The 23922-nt window shown below is 36.8% G+C and overlaps 3 protein-coding genes, 1 long non-coding RNA gene and 1 pseudogene across 4 annotated transcripts; 3 read left to right on the top strand and 2 right to left on the bottom strand.

Annotated features, from left to right (window-relative positions):
* Window positions 1–329: 329 nt before the first annotated feature.
* On the bottom strand, window positions 330–1866 carry LOC110818856 (transcription factor MYB44 pseudogene; annotated as a pseudogene).
* A 7305-nt stretch (window positions 1867–9171) lies between these two features.
* Window positions 9172–10529, top strand: LOC110818786 (putative carbohydrate esterase At4g34215). The gene is made up of 2 exons (XM_022047778.2): window positions 9172–10109; window positions 10177–10529. Exons 1-2 carry the CDS (start codon window positions 9456–9458, stop codon window positions 10498–10500), a joined length of 978 nt encoding a protein of 325 aa, XP_021903470.1. The 5' UTR covers window positions 9172–9455; the 3' UTR covers window positions 10501–10529.
* A 5518-nt stretch (window positions 10530–16047) lies between these two features.
* LOC110818796 (D-3-phosphoglycerate dehydrogenase 3, chloroplastic-like) lies at window positions 16048–19204 on the top strand. The gene is made up of 5 exons (XM_022047790.2): window positions 16048–16673; window positions 17179–17555; window positions 17648–17758; window positions 17842–17937; window positions 18328–19204. Exons 1-5 carry the CDS (start codon window positions 16145–16147, stop codon window positions 18997–18999), a joined length of 1785 nt encoding a protein of 594 aa, XP_021903482.2. The 5' UTR covers window positions 16048–16144; the 3' UTR covers window positions 19000–19204.
* Window positions 19205–19213: 9 nt separating this feature from the next.
* On the top strand, window positions 19214–19826 carry LOC148270446 (uncharacterized). Its single transcript, XR_015820281.1, has 2 exons — window positions 19214–19353; window positions 19432–19826. It is a non-coding gene; the product is annotated as an uncharacterized LOC148270446 (long non-coding RNA).
* A 321-nt stretch (window positions 19827–20147) lies between these two features.
* ASPGB1 (N-terminal nucleophile aminohydrolases (Ntn hydrolases) superfamily protein) lies at window positions 20148–22203 on the bottom strand. The gene is made up of 4 exons (XM_022047928.2): window positions 21842–22203; window positions 21290–21523; window positions 20925–21011; window positions 20148–20831 (listed from the first exon to the last, which is right to left on the bottom strand). Exons 1-4 carry the CDS (start codon window positions 22001–22003, stop codon window positions 20325–20327), a joined length of 990 nt encoding a protein of 329 aa, XP_021903620.1. The 5' UTR covers window positions 22004–22203; the 3' UTR covers window positions 20148–20324.
* Window positions 22204–23922: the final 1719 nt, after the last annotated feature.

Raw genomic sequence — 23922 nt, 5'->3', positions numbered from 1 at the left:
ATGCAAAGTGATAAATCGACGATCCGACCCGATTGTTAATTGGGTTACTTGTGCAGAAGAAATTTCTCACATGCCTTTAAATATATAGATTGCTGGACAGCTAGTGTGCATATGATCAAATCAAAACTCTTTTCATCTTTTGTGCAAGAAGAAAACTCAACTACCAAACAAAATCATCATCAGCATTTCTTGTTCCATTCCTACCTCCCTAACCGAAACCATTACTTCATTTTTCCCTCATAAAACGGTTGCCTTTCTCCATCCTGTTGAATTTGATTTCAGTTTTCCTTTATTTAAAATATCAGAGAACGAATAGAGCAAAAAAGGGGTTTACCAAAGTTTGAATTCATCTTTTTCTTGTTTGCGACCTTTTTTTTAAATATATTAATGGAAACTGTTCCTCAGATTTTCTTTTCCGGGCTACCTCGAAAACCCTTGTGAATTACACCTTCTTTCCCATTCTATTCCTCTGTACACTACCAAAATTATTATTTGTATGGAAGATAAACGAAGCACAAAAAAAAAAAAAAAAAAAAAACCAAAGAGAAAGAACATAAGTTTCTTTCTATCATTATGGCGTAGCAGCTCTTGTGTTTTACTCTCTTCTTCTATCTGACTTTCATCATGGGTCATCGTCATCAAACTGATTCCGATCATCTTCTCTAATTACTACTCTGATAAATCACTACTCAATCTTGCTAATTCCAATTCGCTTCACCACTGCATTCCTAATAGCCTCTGTCTGCAAGCAAAGCCCGTTCTGCTCGATCCCAGCCATGTAGTTCCTCACTTCTTTTCTGATCATTTCTTGCATCACCGCCAAAAACTCAGCACTAAAAAACTGCTTCTCGTATCCAAACTCACCCTGACTCGTTGTCTGCACCTGTACAGGAGGTGGGGGTTGTGGAGGCCCAACTGATGGCGTCACCTGGTGTGGAAGGACACGGGTCGGGTTCACGGCCCGGTTCGATCCGGACACTTGGTTGGAGACCTCACAGGTGTCGGATCCGGGCAGCGAGAGGCTGAGTGATGTGGGTGGATCTGTGACCGTTGACGACGCCGTTTCGATATGCTGAGTTGGAGGTAGAAGCGAACCGGTTCTAGCTAACGGTCTATAAACCGGGGACATGGAAACACCGGGTAAGCTGGAGTCACTCAAATCGGAGCCTGATGGACTACTCGGGTTCAAGTATAGACCAGATGCATTGGTGCCCGTACCCAGACTAGCAGATCTTTTCAAGGGCTGCTGCTGGACATGAGCGTCGTCATACAAGCCGTCGGACATGGAAGAACATTTTCTTTTGAGGGTGGAATTCCAATGATTCTTGATGGCGTTATCTGTGCGGCCATTGAGGAGACGAGCGATGGTCGCCCACTTGTTCCCGAATCGGGCGTGGGCTCTGATGATCGTCTCGTCCTCTTCCGACGTGAATGGCCGGTGCTCAACCTCAGGAGAAAGCTGGTTGCACCACCGTAACCGGCACGACTTCCCCGATCGACCAGGGATTGACTTACTGATCAGTGACCAGTTTCTCGGGCCGTAGTTCTGAACCAGCCTCTGCAAAGCTTCATCTTCCTCAGGGCTCCATGGACCCTTGATTCGATCGACAACATCTTTCCTCGTTGAAGCCATGGATTGATCGTGAGATTTCTTTGAAGAACCCTAAGCTGTCTACCTCTAATTTATACAAAAAAAAAAAAAAGAAACGTCTGTTTGTTCAACGAAATCTAAACTAGAAAAGGGAAAGTTTAAGAGAGGAGGTTTTTTCTGGTTTTATTTGCTTATTTTGAGTTGGGGGTTTGTTCAGAGATAAAAGGTTAGGGGTGAAGGCTGCAGCCTCTCACCTTTAGCAGAGAGTGAAGAGAAGTGAAAGGTGTATATATATGGAAGGGGATAAGGATGACCGGCTGAGCCGGTATCAGAAACCGGTCATAGCCGTTGAGATTGTGGGATCCTTCCAGGCAAGGCAGTTACTAGCATACAGCTGTCAAAGTGACACGCGTCACTTCGTAGCCTCTCCAGCTTCCACGTATAAATAATCACTACCCTCCATAATAAAAAGCCCGGATTACGTGCGGTTGCCACATTACCCACCCGTCAAGTTCACAACCCCCATGAGTCACGCCACATCAAACCCCTCCATCTCCCTCCGGTAGTGGGGCCCACAATGCCGATAAACCTCCTCCAGGGAGTCCATCTAGCCTCATAAAAAAATCTAGGTTAAAAAAATAAAAAACCACGCTAAGCAATAATAATTAATTATTTAATAGAATCATTATTGCTTAAAAATAAACCGACTGTTTTGGAAGTTAAAATTCAAAAACGTTTCCGTGTTGAAGGAAGAGAGAGCAGTTATTTTATCGGTAATTTAAAAATATCAAATTCAGTTTAACTAAAATTTAATTATACTTTTTTAATAGATTTTAATTTTTTAGAGAGAGAGAGAAATGAAGTGTACGGTTGGAGAAGGAGATGAGGACTTTGACCGAGCCAGGCTGGAGAGCATATAAGGATATTTTTTAAAAAAATTTTTGAATGATGAGAGAAAAGGACGCACGGAATTGATGAGCTGGCACATAAAACGACAAAAGTTAAGTAGCAGAATCGGGGGACGAACGGTACTACAATTTCTGTCAGTCCAGGCTGTCAACCCCAATCCCTAACGGCCTAACGCCAAGCGCCACGTGCCGGTAACGCTCCCCGAAACCAATTCACCCTCATGAAAGAAACGACACTATCATTACTGTTTTGTTTGCATTTGATTATTTTTAATAAATGACTGCATGATATAATTTTTTCATATATTTTTTGTGAAATATGAAAATAAAAATATATCTTTTTTGAAACTTAAAATTAAGTTTCATCGGATTTTGTATTGCTCCGGAATAATTATATTTCAATAATTTTGAATTGAAAATGTGATATATAATTTTATAATAGCAAAAAGACTTTAATTATATCAAATTTCTTTTACAGCCTTTTTCTAATATTATTTGGGGAAAAATATATTTACCAATCATCCTTACATATACGGTTGATTAATTAAATTTAAACAGCGTGATAATTTATTTGAAATATATATACATAATAGAGTTTCAAGTAAAGTGGGCATGAAGCCAAAGCTCCCCACGTCACATCAAATGATTTATCCAAATTCTATAGCTATGTACATTGACTCGTGTAGATGTTATGATAATTATAGAATTTTTAAGTATTCAACAGTGTCTCTCAATAATTTAAAGTATTAATCAAAGTTTTGACCCTAATAATTTTATTTTGATTATAATTAAAACTAAAAATTTTAAATTTTAGTTGTTATCTAACCCACGATTAATATACAGCGTGTTATATTAAAAAATTATTTTAAACAATTACCACCCAACAAATCCAAAATCGAAAGATTGATAAATTGAAATATTTAATTTAACTAAATATCTGGGAGCGGATTTTGGCGTACGCATAGAACCCAGTTATTTAACAGCCAACGACAATGATTACCTTAATATGGGGGACCCTATATATATATATATATATGATATTCGAAGGAAAATTTCAACTACCGAAAGCCCAAAAGATCTCATTTATTTTCTTTCTTTTTTCTTTTTATGCCTTCAATTTTCATGCATTTATTAAAATATCACCCCAAAATTCATTCCTCAAATATTTCCTAACTCCCCCACTCTATTCTCCATTATTTATGATTTATCCGCTGTGGTAATTTTGGATATTTAATTTCTCAACATGATCTGAAGAATTTACCCTATTATTTATTTACTTTCGGTAAAACGACGTCATATCATATGACTCTTGTCGCCCCACAACGCGGAAAAAGGGAAACATCTCTTTTCAAAACTGAAAGTCTTTCCTCGGGACAGCTGTGCAAACGGAAAGCTATTAAGAAAACCCACTCTCATTCTCTACGCGCCCTCTCTCCGGTTTCCAAACTCTGTCCTTCACCCGTACAACGACGATTATTCGGAGCTCCTGCACGTGACTGTCTCGAGGTGGTTCATGATCCACCCTCCCAGACACCTCTTCGCTCTGCCAAACCAGACCAGAAACTGCAAATCTGAAACCCATGTCTTCTTATATATTATTTTTAGTGTTTTGTAATTCTTAACCTTAATGTATATCGGTATTATTCGATGGAATCGCACAGGCAAAACGGTGCGTTTCTGTCTGCAAATGGGCATTGTTTAAGCTTTTTTTTTTTTTTTTTTTTTTTTTTTTTTTCTCTCTTTAATCAACAATTCTGCAGGTTTTCTTTTGTAAATTAGATTGTTGCATTTGTCCATACATGAAACGGGGAAAAAGAAGGGAGCGAAAGAGTGGTCTCAAACTTGGGCACGCCTTCTGGGTGGCTTGCCTTTTTGCAACAAAAAATCTCCTTTTATATTATTACGTATCTGTATGTATTATAATAAAATATATATTTTTTATTTTATATTATATATTTGTTGAATAAATAGCAATTTAATTAATGAATAATTGATCCAATTAAGTAATTTTTTGCATTATTTCATTATTATGTCTCTTATAATATTTTATATGAGATTATAAATAAATATTATAAGAAGCGATTATTATTATTATTATTTTGAAGTACAAGCCAAAATACGATTTAATTATTAAAAGAATCAGTAAAAAAATAACAAGTTTGTAATTAACAAATACCATCAACTTGGATCAGTCACATGGTGCAGAAAGAGGGAGGATGTTGTTTCCTAAGACTCCCTTTTTGGTTAATTTGCACTAATATAATATTTAATTTTAAAAATTAAAAATTATATGAATATGTATTAATTAATTTATCCTAACTTGGTGCATATATACGTGTACAAGACCTATTTTTGTTAATGCAAATTGGGCATCAGCTGGCAGCACGAAATCTGCTTTATTAATTATGAAATTAATTAGCTAGATTGAATGAACAATATAAATAAAACCCCAAAAAAAAAATGTTTGTTTTTATTTTAATACAAACAAACTTTATCGGATTCAAGAGTCACACGACTCCCCACAATATTTTAAATACATATTTATACATATTTTTTGGCAATCTTACGAGCGAAGTTTTATGGGTATTATTTAGTTTTCCTATAAATAAAAAAAAAAAAGCAAAGTAATTTAATTATTTAATTCCTAATTACGGCTTGAAATTGATTAGGTAGATAATCATGTTTTTTTCTTAGAAGAAATTATAAGGGCTTCCTGAATATTAGGAGTAATTACAAATAAATATATTAGTTTTAAATAATTAAATGATTAACCATTATGCTTTGAACAAACACTACAATTTAATTTAATAAATTAAATACGCACGTTAAAAGTATTGTCAGCGCACAAATAAAAATTCACATTTTCTATCAATTGTTTAGATCGTTTTTGACCCTAATAAAAAATTGGAGTCGTCAATATTTGCGGTAAATTTGATGTTAACAAATCTGTAAAACAATAACGTAAAAGACGTAAAAAGACTACAGTAAAAATCACGTGATTAGCGAGTGTTAATAAGAAGATAAACGAATCATAACTAAATCAAATAAATAATAAACGTGGGTTTTTGACCAAAGCTAGCTGATTATTAAACATGTTTTGACTATTTTAACCTCACACCGGTGCCGTATCTCCCGAATTATTGGTCCCGAAAAATTGCCCCTCGAATAGGACCCCGCGGGTGCCACGTGGGACATCAATGGTGACAAACGCACTGAAGACAGCTTATGGGTTAATCATCTACTCTGTTCCGCCACGTATGATCTGTTACGAGTGGGTCCCAGAGGATGGAGTAAGGTTTTGTCCGTTAGCGAGTGACGTGGAAACGTGACTCTTTATTTATATATTTTAAAATGGGAGGGAGGGACTTTAACGGACCTAACCGCAGCGGATGCAAGAAATCTGTTGCTACGTCGAACCAAAAATAAATAAATAAATAAAAAGTTGAAATGTAGTTGCCAGCTATAACCCACTTGCCGCGAGTTCCAAAGAGAGAATCATAACATCGGGATTCGGGAGTTAGAGAGAGAGAGAGAGGGATGTGGGACCCATACTAGCGATGATTTTCCGCTGCATGCATCCATCCATCCATCCCTCCCTCCCTCTCCCTCCCTCGTACGACGTGATCCACTGACGTTTTGTTAAGGCCCCGTGTCGTAATACCGTACGGTGAGTTTGAACTGCATTTCCTTTTTTTTTGTTTTTTTAATATTTCGTTGCATAGCTCGCAGACTCAACTGGTTTCTTGCCCGGTTGTGGGGCGACCCGAGGCTGCCGACATGAACCCGATTTGGTTAACTTTTAATGGATGGCAAATTGAGAACGGGGTACGATTTATGTCATCCATCATGGGGGGAGCTAAAAAGAGCACTGCTAATTTCACCCACCCAAAAGAAAAAGTCGGTCCATTTACCATTAAAATTCTATTATTATTATTATTATTGTCTAGATAAATTACTTACGGAGTAAGTATTGTTAATTTAAATTATTTTTATTATTAAATTTAAGAATCGGTAATTAGTCAACATAAAGATTTTATAATTTTCCGCAAAATATAATTAGCGGCTAATCATTAAATCAAGTCATGAATAATTACAGAAAAATCCTAGTCCCTTCATTGAGGGAAATCGGGGTCTATCATTTTAATCTGGATGTGGGCCAACCCGCAAATTCAGGTTCCAGTAATCCATCATCTTTAATTTGTCAGATACAGATAATCAACTACTGGCCATCCAAATGATGACTATATCACTTTCAATTTTATTTATTTATCATATTTTAAAAACCACCAAAATATATTTCGCTTTTTTCAATTATTTTCTTCTTATTATTATTTTATATAATTGAATTTCAAGATTTGAGGAAAGAAAAATGAAAAAACAAAAATTCAAAAAGTTGAATGATTGAGAATAATTTGGTAGCGACAAGAGGGTAGTTAGTGAATATCATGTAAAAGATGATACAAGAAAAGAAACAAACTACTACAACGTCTAATATTAAATGTAAGTTTTCTTTTTTTTTTTTATTTATTATTTTTCAACCCCAAAATAATATATATATATATATACGTGTTGGCCGATTTATCATCTTAGCATTTCATGAAACATTACATCACACTCTTTCTCTATATATATATATATATATAACACTGTACATATAATCTTTTAAACTAAAACAGGTGACACCCTTATAGATAATTGTTTGATGGATTCAATATTTCAACATACATAAATTCTTATAGTCAATATATATCTTATGGGTTTTTCTCAAACATAAATATTCCCTTCAAAAGTGTATAAATATAATTTCAATTCTTCCTTCGCCAAATAAAATTCCCATCTTACTTTAAACGGCATAAAATGAAGAAAAGAAAGAATATTCCAACACGATAACATTGATTTCCTCCTCCAAAAATTGTTGAACATGTTGACACAATTGACTAACTATTTTCTTTTCCTCTCCCATAACACTAAACTTTTCTTATCCCCTACCGACTCTTCTCTAACTATAAATCAAATATGACTTGTGTCTTCCACCATTTTCACTCAATTTGTCAATTTCAATTTCAATTCCAATCAAATCACTACATTCTAGTTATAAAAACAAACCATTTAAAAAACAGAATATTAAAATTTAATTAGTATGTCAGTCACTTCATAATATAACCTAAATAAACTAAGAAATATAGAATAAAAATTTGATCAGCATATGTTAACTAAAACAAAAACAATCGATATTAAAAATATATATAAAAAAAAAGGAAAAGAAAAAGAAAAGCAATACAGAAACTAATATTTATATATTTCTACTTAATTAGAATTAGTTATTTGGTGACACATAATAAAATACGTCAATAGCCAAAATAATTAGAGTGGTTAAAAATGAAACAACTTGCGGATACAAACAATCAAACTTCACTAAAAAAATAAAATTTTAAAGATTAAGCCAAATGGGTTGTTATATATATATATATATATAAATAATCAATACTAAAAAAATAATATATATACCGCGATAAGAATATATATTCTTATATATCAATAAATAAATAAATAAATAAGGAGAGTATCGTAGGCAAAGTTAATCTCCCTGTTGCTCGTTTAATAGAAAAAAAATATAAAATAAAATTAAAAAAAAAAAAGAAAAATAGAAACATATTTTAAGAATTGATTAGGCAAGAAAGTCAAAGTTGGCCCAGATTGGGATAGAAAAAGCGGTCCTAATTTTGTTTCGTTTATTATTAAAAATAACAGCAAGAAACAAATATAATTACAATAAAATTAATAATAATCAAAGTGGAATACAACTAGCAGTGCCTTCGTGTTACATTTAGTAATATATCGCCATCATCATCATATACTTGTGCGTTTTTTAATTATAAATGATAAAAATTAAATTAATCATTCATCTTCTAATTTTCATTTACAAATTATGTTTTAATTTTTGTTTTGATTTTCCTGAAGTCGTAATTTGTTACGTATAGGCTTCTGAAAGCCCAACCAAAAAGAATAAGTAATCGCTTAGGTCAATGGGTTAGGAGGGGGAGGAGGTATTTGATAAGTTGACTCTTCTAACTTGCAGGGAGCTTTTGTTGAAAAATATAAAGTTCTACAATTTTAGCCAACCACCGAATTTTGATTTTTGTTTAACGCAGAAACAATATATATATATATATTTGCTAATTTTCAATACTGGTTTTAGGTAAACCTAAAATGTCAAATAATATACCTCCAATTCTAAACTTTTATTTTTCGAAATGGTGAAAAGATATGTGAGATTTTAACCGGTTGTGTCTATGATAACTCAAAAAGATTTCTCTCTGTACATATATTTTCCTTCAAATTATAAACTAATATTATTTTGAAGATCCCAATTTAGGATTGTTAATGGGCTTATGGTTCCGTACTAAATCAAGAACTGGCTCAAGATTACATTTTGGGCTTTGTTGGGCTATTAACCCTAATATTTTTAAGGAGATATTCATTTTTTTAAAATGATAAAATGGATCTGGGCTTTATGAAAATATACACGGACGGGCTGGGCCAGCAAAACTGGGACTGGACCGATATGTTCAACCTCGATTGGACTTGACCGGTTCCATAAGGTCCAATTTATGTTTCGAAAATTTGTTGCAACTTCTATTTTAATCCGGTTGGTCTGATCCGGTTATGTACAGTTGCCGACCTCTACTCTTCCACATTCCTTTTTCTGTAAAGATTATAAATCTAAAAAGTTCTAGGAGGCGGGTTTTGTTGAATTTTATACATCCAATTGAAGAAATATTCTGATGCCAGGTATGTTTCCGCCATTGAAAATAACTAGAGTTAGTTACCATCTGAAAATGGCAAAATACCCATTACAAGTTCCATGGTTGACCCACCTAGCAAGCAACATACTCAACCTTGGTTCCAACCATGAGCTCAGAAAGCCATAGATTACCTTCCACCCTCCTCCATTGATGCCACCCTTCGCCGCAAAGTTGCAGATCTCCACCTCCTCCACAGTCATGATTCTCTCCTTTCTCCTCCTCCTCTTTTTTCAACCTTCTCCGATCACTTCCCAAGATCTGGTCCCGAAGAATACAATCAACGTTTTCCTCCTCGCCGGGCAGAGCAACATGGCAGGCCGCGGAGGAGTGACAGGAGACAACACCGTCACCAACAACGCCACATGGGACGGCGTCGTTCCTCCTCAGTGCCAACCGAACCCATCTATACTCCGGCTGAGCTCGGACCTGGTCTGGGTTCAAGCCCACGAGCCGCTCCACGCGGACATTGATGTGAGAAAGACGAACGGGATCGGACCCGGAATGTCCTTCGCCAATGCGGTTTTGACCAGGGATCCCGGTTTCGGATTGGTGGGTCTGGTGCCTTGCGCGATCGGTGGGACTAATATTAGCGAGTGGGAGAAAGGTGGGTTCCTTTACGAGCAGCTGGTGCGGAGGGCTCAGGCGGCTCAACGGAGCGGCGGAGTGTACAGGGCAGTGCTCTGGTATCAAGGTGAATCCGATACGGAGATTAATGAGGATGCCGAGTTGTATGGGAGCAGATTGATTAGGTTCTTCACCGATCTAAGATCTGATCTCCAGGATCCTATTCTTCCCATAATCCAGGTAGATTTGTTCTTAAAATTATTAAGTAAATTTAAATTAGTTGATTGATCCTTTTTCATTTTGGTAGGTGGCGTTGGCATCAGGAGGAGGGCCTTACGTAGACATAGTGAGAAGAGCTCAGTTGGGAGCAAAGTTGGTAAACATGCAATGCGTGGATGCGAAAGGGCTGCCGCTCGAGCCAGACGGTCTGCACCTCACAACTCCAGCGCAGGTTCGAATAGGGGAGACTATGGCTGCTGCTTTTCGTCAAACCCAGTCTTCCCTCCCCACCACCACCACCACTCCTATTCACACTATCAGTTCTTCTCCTACTTTTAATTTCAAATTTTCCTCTAATTATTATTATTTCTTAATTATATCTCTATCGAACGTGTTTCATGGTTTCATATAACATATTTTATCATTGTAGAATTATTTATAGCCTCTTTGTTTTTCTTAATTTTATAAAATATTATTTCCCTTAATTGAATTCATCAACACATGGGACCAAGTCCAACCAAGAATTAAGCGATCTACTATTTCGAGAAATGATAATTCCACTCCAGCTAGATCTAGATTCTTCATGTTTTGATAAAAATTAATTAATTAATTTAAAAAAAAAAAAGAAGATTGGAAGGGAAAAAAGTGAAAGAAAATAGAAGTTTCCAGCCTTAATTTCAAGGAAAAATTAATTAACAATGTTTTTTCTTTTTGTTCGTATGATATTTTTTATTCAAGTATTTAAAGAAATATTAGTCCATAAGAAGTAAACAATAAATATAACAATATTGTTTTAATGTGAGATATTTACTCAAATTTTATTGTTATATAAATATAAAAAGAATATTTAGGTACATATATTAACGGACTATCTTTTACTTATTATTTACTCAATTAACCAAGCTTGAGGTTGAGTTCTTATAGTTATTATATATATTTCCTCTTACTTTTAATTTTTATTTTATTTTTATAATTCTATTGAATTACGTAATCTTAGTTTTTTTTTTTATACAATTAAAGCTACATAACAATTTATTCGAATATTTTTTCTTTTAAAAGTTATAACAACTATATTGAATATTAGTTAAGACTTATTTTTAGTTGGACTTTTTTAACTACATAATATGTCTCATACCATGTGAAATGTTTAGAAAAGTTGCTCTAATTTTTTTCATGTTCAAACTAGTTTTTTTACTTTTAAAAAGTATTCACATGAGTATTCGTTGTTAAAATAATTATTATCTTTAAATGTGTGTACATGTTGAAGCTAACTAGGTAGGATCTTTTAATTTTTTGTCACATGGCATCCATGTTGATGTCTAGCCTAACTCATATTGCACATCTCAAGGCCGCAATTGAGAGAAAAAAATAACCTTCTAACTAGCAACACCGTGCATGCCACTTTTATCATGCATGTTCTAATTTATCTAATTTGCCAAAAAGAAGAGAAAAAAATATTAGAAATTTATCATGCAGCCTAACTCATATTTATTTTGACGAATGACAGTCATGGACCACATGGATGATGATCTCACTACCCATGTGGCACCTTGGGCAATAATCATCTTGAGTCATGTGACTCATCTTTCGTTCGATATTCATTAAGAAAGTTTAAAATATGAGAAGTTACATAAATTATCTAACATGCTTAGGAATAAAGAAGGTCTTTATTTTTTTTCCAAGGATCACCAACATCAAAGACCAGAAGTGTGGGTAATGAGGGCATATGTGGGTTTGACCATAAACTTCTCTTTATTAGTAAAATGTCAAGTAGGTCTATCAAAGATAAAGTCATTCTTAATGACCTTAACATGAGAGATTTCAAGGTAAATAGTAGAAGGAAGGAGATTCCCAAACTTGCTCCATTTCCATGACTTGTCCATGTTAACATACAACTCAATTATGCAATCAAAATCTTCAAGTCATATGTTATATTGGTTGATGAATTGAATTATTTCATTATTTTTAACAAATTAAATATTAGACTTGAAAAACTAAATGTGTTTTACCAAGTTTTTCCAGGTAGGAGAATTATCCGAGGATGACTTTCAACGTCAATGACACTTTTTTTATAAAAGTATTTTATTTTAATTATTTAAGCTCACAAGCTATCTCTCTATCTGAGTAATCCCCTCCCCAGCTTCATAAAGAGAGCCTTATTCAAAAAGGGCATATCGTGAGTACCAAAACCACTTTTATTTTTAGGTTTACAAATCTTATCTTAGTTAATAGTACGGGTTTTGTGATTCTTGTACATACACCACAAATGAAATCCTTTATGACCCGATTTAGTTATTTTCATATCAAAAAAGAAAAAATGATCATCTGCATAAAGTATGACAGAATAATATATCACAAAATTGAAAAGCTTGGTCATATTTTCACAATAAAGAGAAGGTATTTTCGACAATCAAATATCCTTCTTACCCTATTAATAATATCTTAAATAATATTGATGGAGTTTTTTTAATGTGAAGTAATGGAAACCTTAAATATTTATCTAAATCATTGATAAAAGGAATCATGTTAATTTTATTCAACTGTCCGCAAACCCTTCTGTCCACATTTTTTGAAAATAAAATTTGAGATTTTGTGAGGTTAATGTTTTGTCTAAAGCTAGCAAAAAGTAAGTCAAGACAAGTCTTAGTGGTTTATATTTGATCGTAGGATGCCTCAACAAAAAGAATGAGGTCATCGACAAAAAAGAAATGGGACAACATCAGACTTTGTCTCCTATCTTCAAGAGTCTATGTAACGGCCCCAGAAATTTAAATGAAGATGTATGTATTAAAAATTTTAAATGCGGAAGCGAAATAAAAATTCTGATTAATATCCCTTACACAATAACTATAAATGTGTTCAACGTATGAAAGAATAAGCTAATTAAAAGAAATACTCGAAATAAAAACTATGCGTCTAATTCACCGTCTTCCCGCGGAACGGGCTCGGGAACCACGTCTTCTTGATCTGAAATGGTTAAGTAAGGAATGAGCTACACTATCCTAGTAAAAACATCACACTATCTCACTGCCACATAAGTAAATGTTGGTAGAAAAAAAAACGACAAATTGAGCATAATTTGTAACAAACTCATTTATTAATGATAAAAACTTTTATTGTCCACTTATCTCGGTGAGATTCGTGAAAATAACATATGGAAACAATAACATTATAACCATCATAAAATCATATACACTTTGTAACATAACACATGTTATACTTTTGTACTATAATAATCAGACAACAAATTTTCTCTTTTACCAGCCTACTAGTATCCATGGAGATCCATATAGGGTCCTCGCTACACGTGAACCATTAACATTAATAACCTGATTCTAAGGCCGTCCCCATACCTCGTTCGGTATGGGTGCCAAATCATAAAGTCTCCATACCCTGTCCGGTATGAGAGACCACGTTCCCGGTAGGGTTCTCTACGGATCCGGTCTGTCCACCATCTCCTAGGATATTTAGTCAGGCTGTCCACGTTATCTATTTATCAATTTACATACATTTTTTATTTTTTTATTGGTTTTCTATTTCTCACATAATCATGAATATTTAAAGCAGTAACGAGCATCCAACAAAACAGACATATCATCGGATTCACAAAATCAAGCCATAATGAAGTAAACAGTGATTCATGCATTCAAAATCATAAAATAAATAGATAAGATACCATAATGCATTTAAAACTGTAAAATAACTAAAACAACAACTGACTGAAAATATATCAGACTCGTGCTCCATTAGCAACCTTAATTAATTATACATATCTATTAATTCATGAAATGTCGTTTTATCATTTATTAAGCTTTAATACAATGATAGAAAATAGAGTGAGAGATCTTTACTTGTTTCGGGGTCTGAAATCAGCTCTACAATGCGCCTACGGGCTGTCCCTAAATTCCCTAAATTTTCTCCGGAAAACTGAAACGCACTACCAATACTTGTACGTGTCCCAAAAAACCCCAAATCAGACCCAGGGCCCCTTTTTGGCCAATATCAAAATTCCGACACGGCGGCTCCGCCGTGCTCCGGCGATGGCGCCGCCGCCTACGGCGGCGATTTGCCTCGGGTTGGCCGTTTTCGGTCAAACTTGCATTGGTTCCTGCGATAAAACAACCCTAGGGCCCTCGGTGGGCAAAAAAATCACGAAAAATCGAGACTTACCGACGGCGGAGCTTTCGGGTGCGGCGGCTTCTCCGACACGAGTCGCGATTTGATGTTTTGCTCCGGTCAACCTGTAGAGAAAAGGAGGGTGATCACAGTGGTGTAAAAATTGCATCGAACGGGAACCGAAAATGGCCTCATCGGAGCAAAAATCGAGGTAAGCCGCAGCGGTGCTGCTGGACTTTGGCGGTGTTTTTCGACCGATTAGCCGGCGGTTTGGCTTCGATTTGGCCATAGGCAGATTCAGCATCGAAAAACGAGCCAATGGGAGAAAATTTACCTTGTTTGGCGGTTGAAAAACCCTTCGGTGCGGCGGCGGGTGGCAGCAGCCGGCTCCTCTGGTGACTGGTTCTTCTTCTCCGGCGAGGGTACTGGCGGCTAGGGTTTGGGGTCGGGTATGGGTGAGATTATTTATAACCTTCTCCTTTTAATCTCAGCCATCAATCACGATTTAATCTGAGCCGTTTGATCGTGATTAAAATAGAAATAAATCTGAACCGTCCATCGCAATGCGATCTGGGCTGTCCGTGCGTGATTTAATCTAGACCGTCCGCACGCGTGAGATCTAGACCGTTCGATCGCATGCACGCGGATCACCCACGTGGCTTCGTCCTGTGTCAGCTTCATTGCCACGCGGCGTGTTCTGGTTGGCTGGAGTTGCTGACTGGGCTGCTGACGTGGCACAACTTTCCTAAATTGCGTTTTGACCTCCGGTTTCTGATTTTCCTTTCAAAAACGCCCACAGAATCCAAATTTTCACCCATTTTTCTCAAAATCAATTTCAATTAAATCCCAAAAATAATTTAACCCTATTTTATCATTATTATTATTATTATTTTATTAAATTAAATTAAATTAAATTAAAATTTTATAAATTAAATATTAAAAAATTAAACTAAAATTCTAATATAAATTAAAATAAAAATAATAAAATTTGGGTGTTACAGTTTATATTATTTCTTTTATTCCTTATCATGAGTGAGGTGGCCTAGCTTTTCCCAACAAAAAAAACTGGAGATAAAGATATAAGAAGTCACTTTGTCGAAGGTCCTTATATGCGAGAGACTTGTTCGTGACATTTTTCTTTACAATAAGATAAAAGAATAAGAGGGCACCTTATCGAAGGCCTTTGGATGCGGCAAACTTATTCACAACATTATCAATTTAGAAAACAAGCCTCTCTGAGAATTCATTCCATAAAATCTCAGTTCAATCTATCGTAAGTTTTTGAAGGTTAATTATATCGTTGTTGCTCAAGAAGGAATACACACATACGAAAGAGAAGAAGGGCAAGAAAAGGTACATGGACACCAAAGCTAACACAAGCTCTGAAATGAAAAAATATGTACCCAATTAACTATATTGTGATTGGTGTATTCAAAAAATTTTAAATGCACCAAACGAATTTGAAATATTTAAGTTTTACTTTCTAAATATATTATAAAATTAATGATATAGGCCCAATTATTCTAAATAATTTTTTAAGAATAATAAATAATATTTAATCTATAAATAGCGCTCTAATTTTAATAAGAATTAATGTAAAATAATTAAATTGTTTAACGAAATAAAATATTCGTTCCGGAATCTGCTAAAAGCACCGATCTAAGAATATTCATTCCAAATCCCCGCAGCCAATGGAGCGGCAGATTATTTTAATTTTTTTTTTAATTTTTACTCTTTTTTTTTTTTAACCTTAAAGTCTAATAATTTTTTATTATTAAAATTAATGAAGTCAATTATTATTGGTTGTTATGAATATAACAGCCATTAAAATGGAAGATAAATGTCTTCACTGTGCAAATTAGTCACAGTTAGCCAGATGCACTCTTGCCACTTCCTGATTCTAACCCAAAGAGGAGGAGACAGAGAGAGGACAGCCAGTGATGGTGGCTATGTCTTCTTGGAGCCTCATATTGGCTCCTCCTAGAACGAAAACTCCACTCTGTACTCTCTCATGGCGCTTCTCTACTCTTCTGCCTCCTCAGCGCCGCAAATCGACCAAACCCTTCATCGTTTTCGCCACAATGATGGACGCCAAGCCCACCGTCCTCGTCGCCGAGAAGCTTGGAGAAGCTGGACTCGACCTGCTGAAGAGCTTCGCTAATGTTGATTGTTCATACAACCTGAGCCCCGAGGAACTCTGCACCAAGATCTCTCTCTGCGACGCGTTGATTGTGAGGAGCGGCACCAAGGTGACCCGTGAGGTCTTTGAGTCCTCCGGGGGCCGGCTTAAGGTTGTCGGCCGGGCTGGTGTCGGGATTGACAATGTTGACTTGTCGGCTGCTACTGAACATGGTTGTCTGGTCGTGAATGCCCCAACAGCTAACACGATCGCGGCTGCTGAACATGGAATTGCCTTGCTGACAGCTATGGCGAGAAACATTGCTCAGGCTGATGCTTCTGTTAAAGCTGGTTTGTTTTGGTTCTCTCCACTTTTTTCCTTGTTTCAACTTTGTGCAATCAGTCTTCATTGTGTTAATTTGGTTCTTTGAGTTGTGTTTAATTGTCAATCACACAATTAAGTAAAACCCTCTTCAAATTTGGTTCTTTGAGTTGTGTAAATTTAGTTCTTTGAGTTTATATGTTATTGAATTTCCGGACATAATGTTCATTTCAAATTGCAAGAGTAGCAGCATAAGCAAAACCCTCTTCAAACATTTCACAGAATGAGAGAGACTGTTAGAACTGTAAAAATTTGGTAAATTGAGAGTTCAGTCAGTTATTATTCTATACTGATATTGCTATATTATAATCTGGGTAGCTCCCTGATCTCATGAAATTCTGTTGTTAAGAACTGTAGCGTTTTAGTAAATTGAGTTCAGTAAGTTATTTTTCTATATTGATAGTGATATATCATAATCTAGGTAGCCCCTTGATCTCCTGAAATTCTGTTGTTCTATATGATGTGGTATGCCAGGGAAGTGGCAAAGGAATAAATATGTTGGAGTCTCACTTGTGGGAAAAACCCTGGCTGTAATGGGGTTTGGCAAGGTTGGTTCTGAAGTTGCTCGGCGTGCCAAGGGACTTGGTATGCATGTCATTGCGCACGATCCATATGCTGTTGCGGATCGTGCCCGTGCCATTGGTGTGGACCTGGTAACCTTTGAGGAAGCCATATCAACTGCTGATTTTATCTCCCTACACATGCCCCTTACCCCTGCCACATTGAAAATGTTTAATGACGAGGCTTTTTCGAAGATGAGGAAGGGTGTTCGGGTTGTTAATGTTGCTCGTGGTGGTGTGATTGATGAAGAAGCTCTCCTAAGAGCTTTGAATTCTGGAATTGTTGCTCAGGTTTTATTCTTAATAATTAACTCCTCATAAGAATTACCTTCTTTGTGTCCCAGGAGGGAAAATTTTTAACGAATACTGTTCTATCTGTTCAGGCAGCCCTTGATGTCTTCACAGAAGAGCCTCCGGCAAAAGCCAACCCACTGGTGCTGCATGAAAATGTAACTGTGACTCCTCATCTCGGTGCCAGCACTACCGAGGCACAGGTATGACAGACTTTCTTCATCCTGCTGCTTCATTTTTACTTCTTATCAACCTTAAGCTGTTTAATCTGGTATGTTGTGATCAGGAAGGTGTTGCCATTGAAATAGCAGAAGCTGTTATTGGGGCTTTGAAAGGAGAACTTGCGGCTACTGCTGTAAATGCACCAATGGTTCCTGCTGAGGTATCATCTCGCATTTTATTACTAGTTTCTTTTAATGTGGTGAAAGGTTTGATTAACATATTTTATTTCCTAAAGGTCATTGATGTTTTCTCTTAAGCAGCTTCATCATTTAACTGACATCTTAGATTTGTCATTTTCTTGTGAAACATGAGAGATGATTTAATATTAACTACAAGAGCAGAACAATCCTGCCTTGATTGATAGATACTTGTGCCATTTTTGCATTGCAAGTCATATAATGATTAAAGACTTCCAAGAACAGAATGAACGAATGTTCCTGTTGGATCTACAATGCGTGTGGGCAGAACCCAACATCGATAATTTCTTTTTGTTCATTTATATTTCCGTCACTCAACAGAAGGATTTAACTTCATGCCTTAATGATATCAGGTTTTATCAGAACTTGCCCCATACGTATCTCTGGCCGAGAAACTTGGCAGACTTGCTGTGCAACTGATTGCTGGTGGAAGTGGCGTACAATCAGTAAAGGTGACTTATGCTTCTGCACGAGGTCCTGACGATCTTGACACACGACTTCTCCGAGCTATGGTCACCAAGGGTATAATTGAGCCGATTTCCAGTGTTTTCGTGAACTTGGTAAATGCTGACTTTATAGCTAAACAGAGGGGACTGAGAATAACAGAAGAGCGGTATGTGTTGGATGGTTCACCGGAGAATCCGCTCGAATTTATCCAGGTTCAAATTGCCAATGTAGAATCTAAATTTGCCAGTGCCATTTCAGACTCAGGAAATATCACAGTGGAGGGAAAAGTGAAAGAGGGAAAACCCCATCTTACGCGGGTAGGATCATTCGAGGTTGATGTGAGCCTGGAAGGCAGTCTCATACTTTGCAGGCAGGTTGATCAACCTGGTATGATCGGAAAAGTGGGAACCATTTTGGGAGATGAGAATGTAAATGTCAACTTCATGAGTGTGGGAAGGATTGCTCCAAGAAAGCAGGCTGTAATGACCATTGGTGTAGATGAAGAACCCAGCAGGGAAGCACTGAGGAAAATTGGAGAGATACCCGCCATTGAAGAGTTCGTTTTCCTCAAGTTGTAACACAAGCATGCCATATTCCCAATTTTTGGAATACCATTATGACAGATTTAACTTATGGTGCTTTTACTGTAAGTTTATATAATAACTAGGTTGTTTTAATACTGTAAGTTTATTTATTTGGGTAAATGTTCAATATGCAACGTATGATGACTGAGAAACATCATTAGATTACCCCAATCAATATGAAACATAAAGAATTTCAGAATTTGCGTGTGAGCAAGCATGAGTAGCCACCGCATAGCGAACGTGTCAGCAGTTGAAGCTCCGAGACAGAGAACCTGAAATATATAAATATTACAGAATAGGGTAGGGGTTAAAATTACAGGGAAGTCCAGAAACATGTACAAATCAAAGGTACGGAAAAATGTAGTGTTTTATTTTTTTAAGGTGGATTAATTTGTTGGTATTTTGTTACTGTGTTTGCTATAGCAGGGAACCGAAGAGGAAAATGACCAAGGAGCCATAGAAACGAAGTTGGAGACTGTAGATTACAGGTCACCGGCAGGAACAGAGGACAAAGAAGCAGAGAAAGAGAAAGTTGCGGTTGTTCATCTGATGCGTGATGACGGTAGATCAGGCGGTGGAGGAGGTTTTTTGCGGGGGGCAGCCGATGCTGTGGCGAAATCCCTTAAAGCCACAAAGGAGGCCGTGTGGAACAGGGACAAAGATTGCAAGAAATGAAACCCGTAGATGCATAAAAACCAGTCCATGAAAATGGAAGCAATGAAGATAAAAATGACTGGATTGGGGTAGAATATGTAAAAGTTCATCAAAATTTTACTTCAAAAATACATCTATAATGAAGAATACACCTTTCCCCAGCTGCATTTTTCCTGTTATTTTTTGTGGAGCCGTACTGAACCAGTTTGGTCAGATGTGGACCAACTCTCAGTAGAAGAGAAAAGGTCGGCAGCCGGCAGCCACAGGTAGCTAGCCAACAACAAAGGGAAGCTGTTTCTGAATCATCGGCCAAAATTTCTTCTGACTCCTCCTGACATAAACGCACTCACATGCTTAGTCTCCCTCAGCTGATTCATTGCCAACACTCGCAAGTACGCATTTTGAACGCATATCATTGTGTTAATTGGTACAAATTTCATTTATAAAAAATCTCAACTTCAAAAAAATTCATTCATAAAATTCTCAACTTTAAAAAGATTCATTTATTGATAACCGTTCTCGACAAGAGGCTGCAACCAATTTTGAGCGCACAGTACAGAGAAACCTTCAAAGTTACCAACCCTACTGCAAATAACGATCTGCTTAACCTTACTACAAATTAATTATAAAAGAAATCTATCTGAAACTTTTACTGACTACATCTACTACTCCCAAATGGCGACCTCCATGAACCCATCTTCGGTGGCGCAGCCCCGAAACATGCCGGTGCAGTTAAACCCACAAGCCACTTCTCCCTTCGACGACACCGCGATTAGCCCGGCTTTCCCTTCGTCCAGTCTCTCCTTTATCACGTAGTCCACGGCTTCCTGCAGTCCCAGCCCTTTGTATTCCATCACCGCCGCCACTTCACGTGCCAGAGTCGAGCGTATGATAGCCTCGCCTTCTCCCGTGCACGACACCCCGCAACCTCCGCACGCGTAAGTCCCGGCACCGATCAGCGGCGAGTCACCGATGCGACCGGTCATCTTGTTCATCAGTCCACCTGTCGAAGTGCCAGCTGCACACCTGCCCTCCCGGTCAACCACCACGCACCCAACCGTTTCTGGGGCGTAAACGCTGATTGGTAGACCGTTCATTTGTAATGGGCTATCTGTGGCTGCAGCCCCGGCTCCGCATGTTCCCAATCCGACTGTGGGAATGCGATAATCAAACTGGTCAAAAAGAAATCGAAGGTGGTGTGTTAGTCGAGGTGAGCACCGAAAGCTTAAAGAAATCAGATGGACGGTGATGATTCAACGACGTACCAGGATGGAGTTGGCCTCCTTTGCCAACTTAAGCATCCCCACGTTATCTTCTGTGATGAAGTATTCATTATCAACCAGCTCAACACCCTGAAACCAAAGAGTTCAAAAATTTAACTGAAAAGTTGAGGTAAATACTGGTGGTAAATAGTAATTTCCAGTTTCCTTATTTGATTATAATAACGGTGCCATCGTGTCCATGGAACCAAGTCTTGTTTACACGTGTGGCCATTTTTGACCATTTGTCATTACTGAAATTTAAAGCCGTGAGGATTTTCAGGAACCGTTCGTTTCTTATTTTCCATGGTGGAAGGCGAAAAACTGTCGTGACTGTAAACTTATCGAATGAAGAAGAAGAAGAAGTAAACCTGCCGTCTGGCGAACTCCTCGGCGCCGGAGAACGCGAGGTAGGAGTGGGGAGACTTTTCCATCACGAGCCGGGCGAGAGAAATAGGGTTCTTCACGGTGGTGATACCCGAAACGGCGCCGCATCTCCTCCCTGGTCCGTCCATAATGCTTGCCTCCATCTCTACTGTTCCTTTCTCCGTCAGAGCGGATCCACGGCCAGAGTTGAAAATAGGATCGGTTTCCAGTTCACTTACCTGTGTATAAACCATCAATCCGTATAAAAAAAAACAGCACTAATCCCATTAACAAAGACGAAAATGACGATGGAAATAACATTAAGAAAGAAAAGATAGACGATGAACATAATTTTCCAAAAATCAAAAACCAGAAAAAGCCAAGGATGCACCGCTGATCATCAATAAATGTGGCAGCATTTTGTGTCTTTTCAAAAACTTAAACGGACGAAACTTCCATCAAAAACATTTGGGCAAAACGTGAAGTAAGAATTACAAAACGGAGAAATTCAACACGGAAAAACAGAGGTCAATGAAGGGTAAAACAGAGAGACGTACAACGAGTTCGACAACGTCAATAGCAGGGAGGTTAGATTGAAGAGCGGAGATGCCAAGATTTAGGCAGCGAGTGAGGAGTTGTTTAGCCTCCTCTTGTCGCTCCTTTGGGAGATTTGGGTCCACACCAGCACCGCCATGCACTGCTATAGCCCAGCCTCCCATGGTCTCTCCGCCTCTTTCACTCGGGACTTTGTGGGCACTCTCTTTTTCTCTCTGGCTCGCTTCCACGGCGAACACCGATACCCTATGAGCCTCTATATATAGCGGATCTCCGGGACCCCAGAGGAACACAGAGTATCTATGAGTTGGAATAATTAATTAAATTCAACTTCTCTGTAAATTTTTTTCCCCTTCCTCTGTTTCCCTTTTTTTAACTTTCTCTTGTTCGTGTCTAATCTCACAAGTCCACTTGTTGCGGGCTGGAAATTCTGTAGGTCTTGGATGCCAAATGACACCTCAATATACCCCTTAAAAGGCGTCGTTTCGTGTTTCAAGTTTTGAATCTTTGACATCAAGTGAAATTACTACTTTACCCTTCCTTAGCAAATTTTTATTCTCCTAGGGTATTTTCGTAAATACATAAATGAGCCGGACACCCACTGATGGATGACCTAGTTTGGTTGGTCTCTAGATTGAGCAAATGAATATTATAATTTATTATCACAACGTGGAATCTAACTGAAGATGACAAAAGTATTGTTCGTCGAGCTTCTCAATGTATTAATTTAATTACTTGGGAACGTGGGGCTAAATTTTTTTCTTACTACTATATTAATAGAGTAATTAATTAATTAATTGTTATTCTAAATTTTAATTATATTTATGATATTTATAATGTCTTTAAATTCGAAATAATATGAGTAACAGGGCAAATATTTTCTGATACGCTATGTATAATAAAGATTGATTTTGTTTTAAGGAATTTCCTTAAATAGTTGGACCATGTACATTATGTCTTGCATCATTCAACGTTGGAACTTAATATGACAGAAAACGCCTTGATGTTTGACCAATTTCGAAAGAATCTTGAAAGACCGTGAGTGATTTGGTTTTGGATTCTTCTATTTTTAATTAAATTAATTAATGCGTCATTAAATTACAATTTATTTCGATTTCCCAAAACAAATTTATTTAATTCCGAGCTAGTTGGCTTCGATTTTTGTACATTAAAATATATAAATCTTTATTTATTTATTTATTTATTTTTCTATAAATTTATTTATAATGTTTGATTATTTAACAAATCCACATATTTTATTGTCAAACTGTTTTCTTCATTCCGAAATTAATTCCCACTCGTGTCTATCATATATTGAAAGAGTCATCATTAAGCTAATACTCTGTGAAGAGGAAAAGAAAAGATAAAATAAAAAAAGAGGAACCAAATCTTCCACCACTATTTCAACCACCCACCTTAATTCAACTTCCACATTTACCATATTCATGATTCACGATTGAATCTTTTGAGCAATAATGCAATTTTAATTTATTATTAAAAATAGGAAAACTTTTATAATTGGGTCCTACTAGTTGTTACCCATACGAAAAAAAAAAAAAAAGGTTGAAGGTAATAGAAATAATAACTTCTGTACTGTTCTAAATTAGTATTATACCAACCTTAATGTCTCCAATCCCATTCGAACTTGTACCACAAACATATATATATGTGCGCGCGCGCTCGTGTGTGTATACACACACATATATATATATATATATATAGAGAGAGAGAGAGAGAGAGAGAGAGAGAGGAAAAAGTAAAACAACCCACGAAACAAAACATAAAAACCGCCATGATTTAGTACGTGGTTTCATGTTTTTATGTTTGGTAATTAATTGTTCATATTTTTTTATTAATTAATTTTGGAAAATGGAGATTTATTCCCTACTCTGGCTTTATTTATAGTCGGCAACGGGGCGAGGGTAGGCGGCGGTCCAAGGGGAAAGGAAATTTAGGAAATAGAGAAGAGGGTCCCACGTACCTGGTTTCTTGGAAGGACAATGAGTAGTGGACAACTTTACATGCATGAACATTACGACGATAATGATCTGATGATGATGATGATGATGTGGATTAGAGTTAA

Source organism: Carica papaya, chromosome 1, assembly GCF_054855325.1.
Source record: "Carica papaya isolate Zhongbai chromosome 1, ASM5485532v1, whole genome shotgun sequence".
Taxonomy (NCBI): Eukaryota; Viridiplantae; Streptophyta; class Magnoliopsida; order Brassicales; family Caricaceae; genus Carica; species Carica papaya.
Note: the sequence above shows the minus strand (reverse complement) of the source record. Positions and strands in the feature narration are given on the sequence as shown.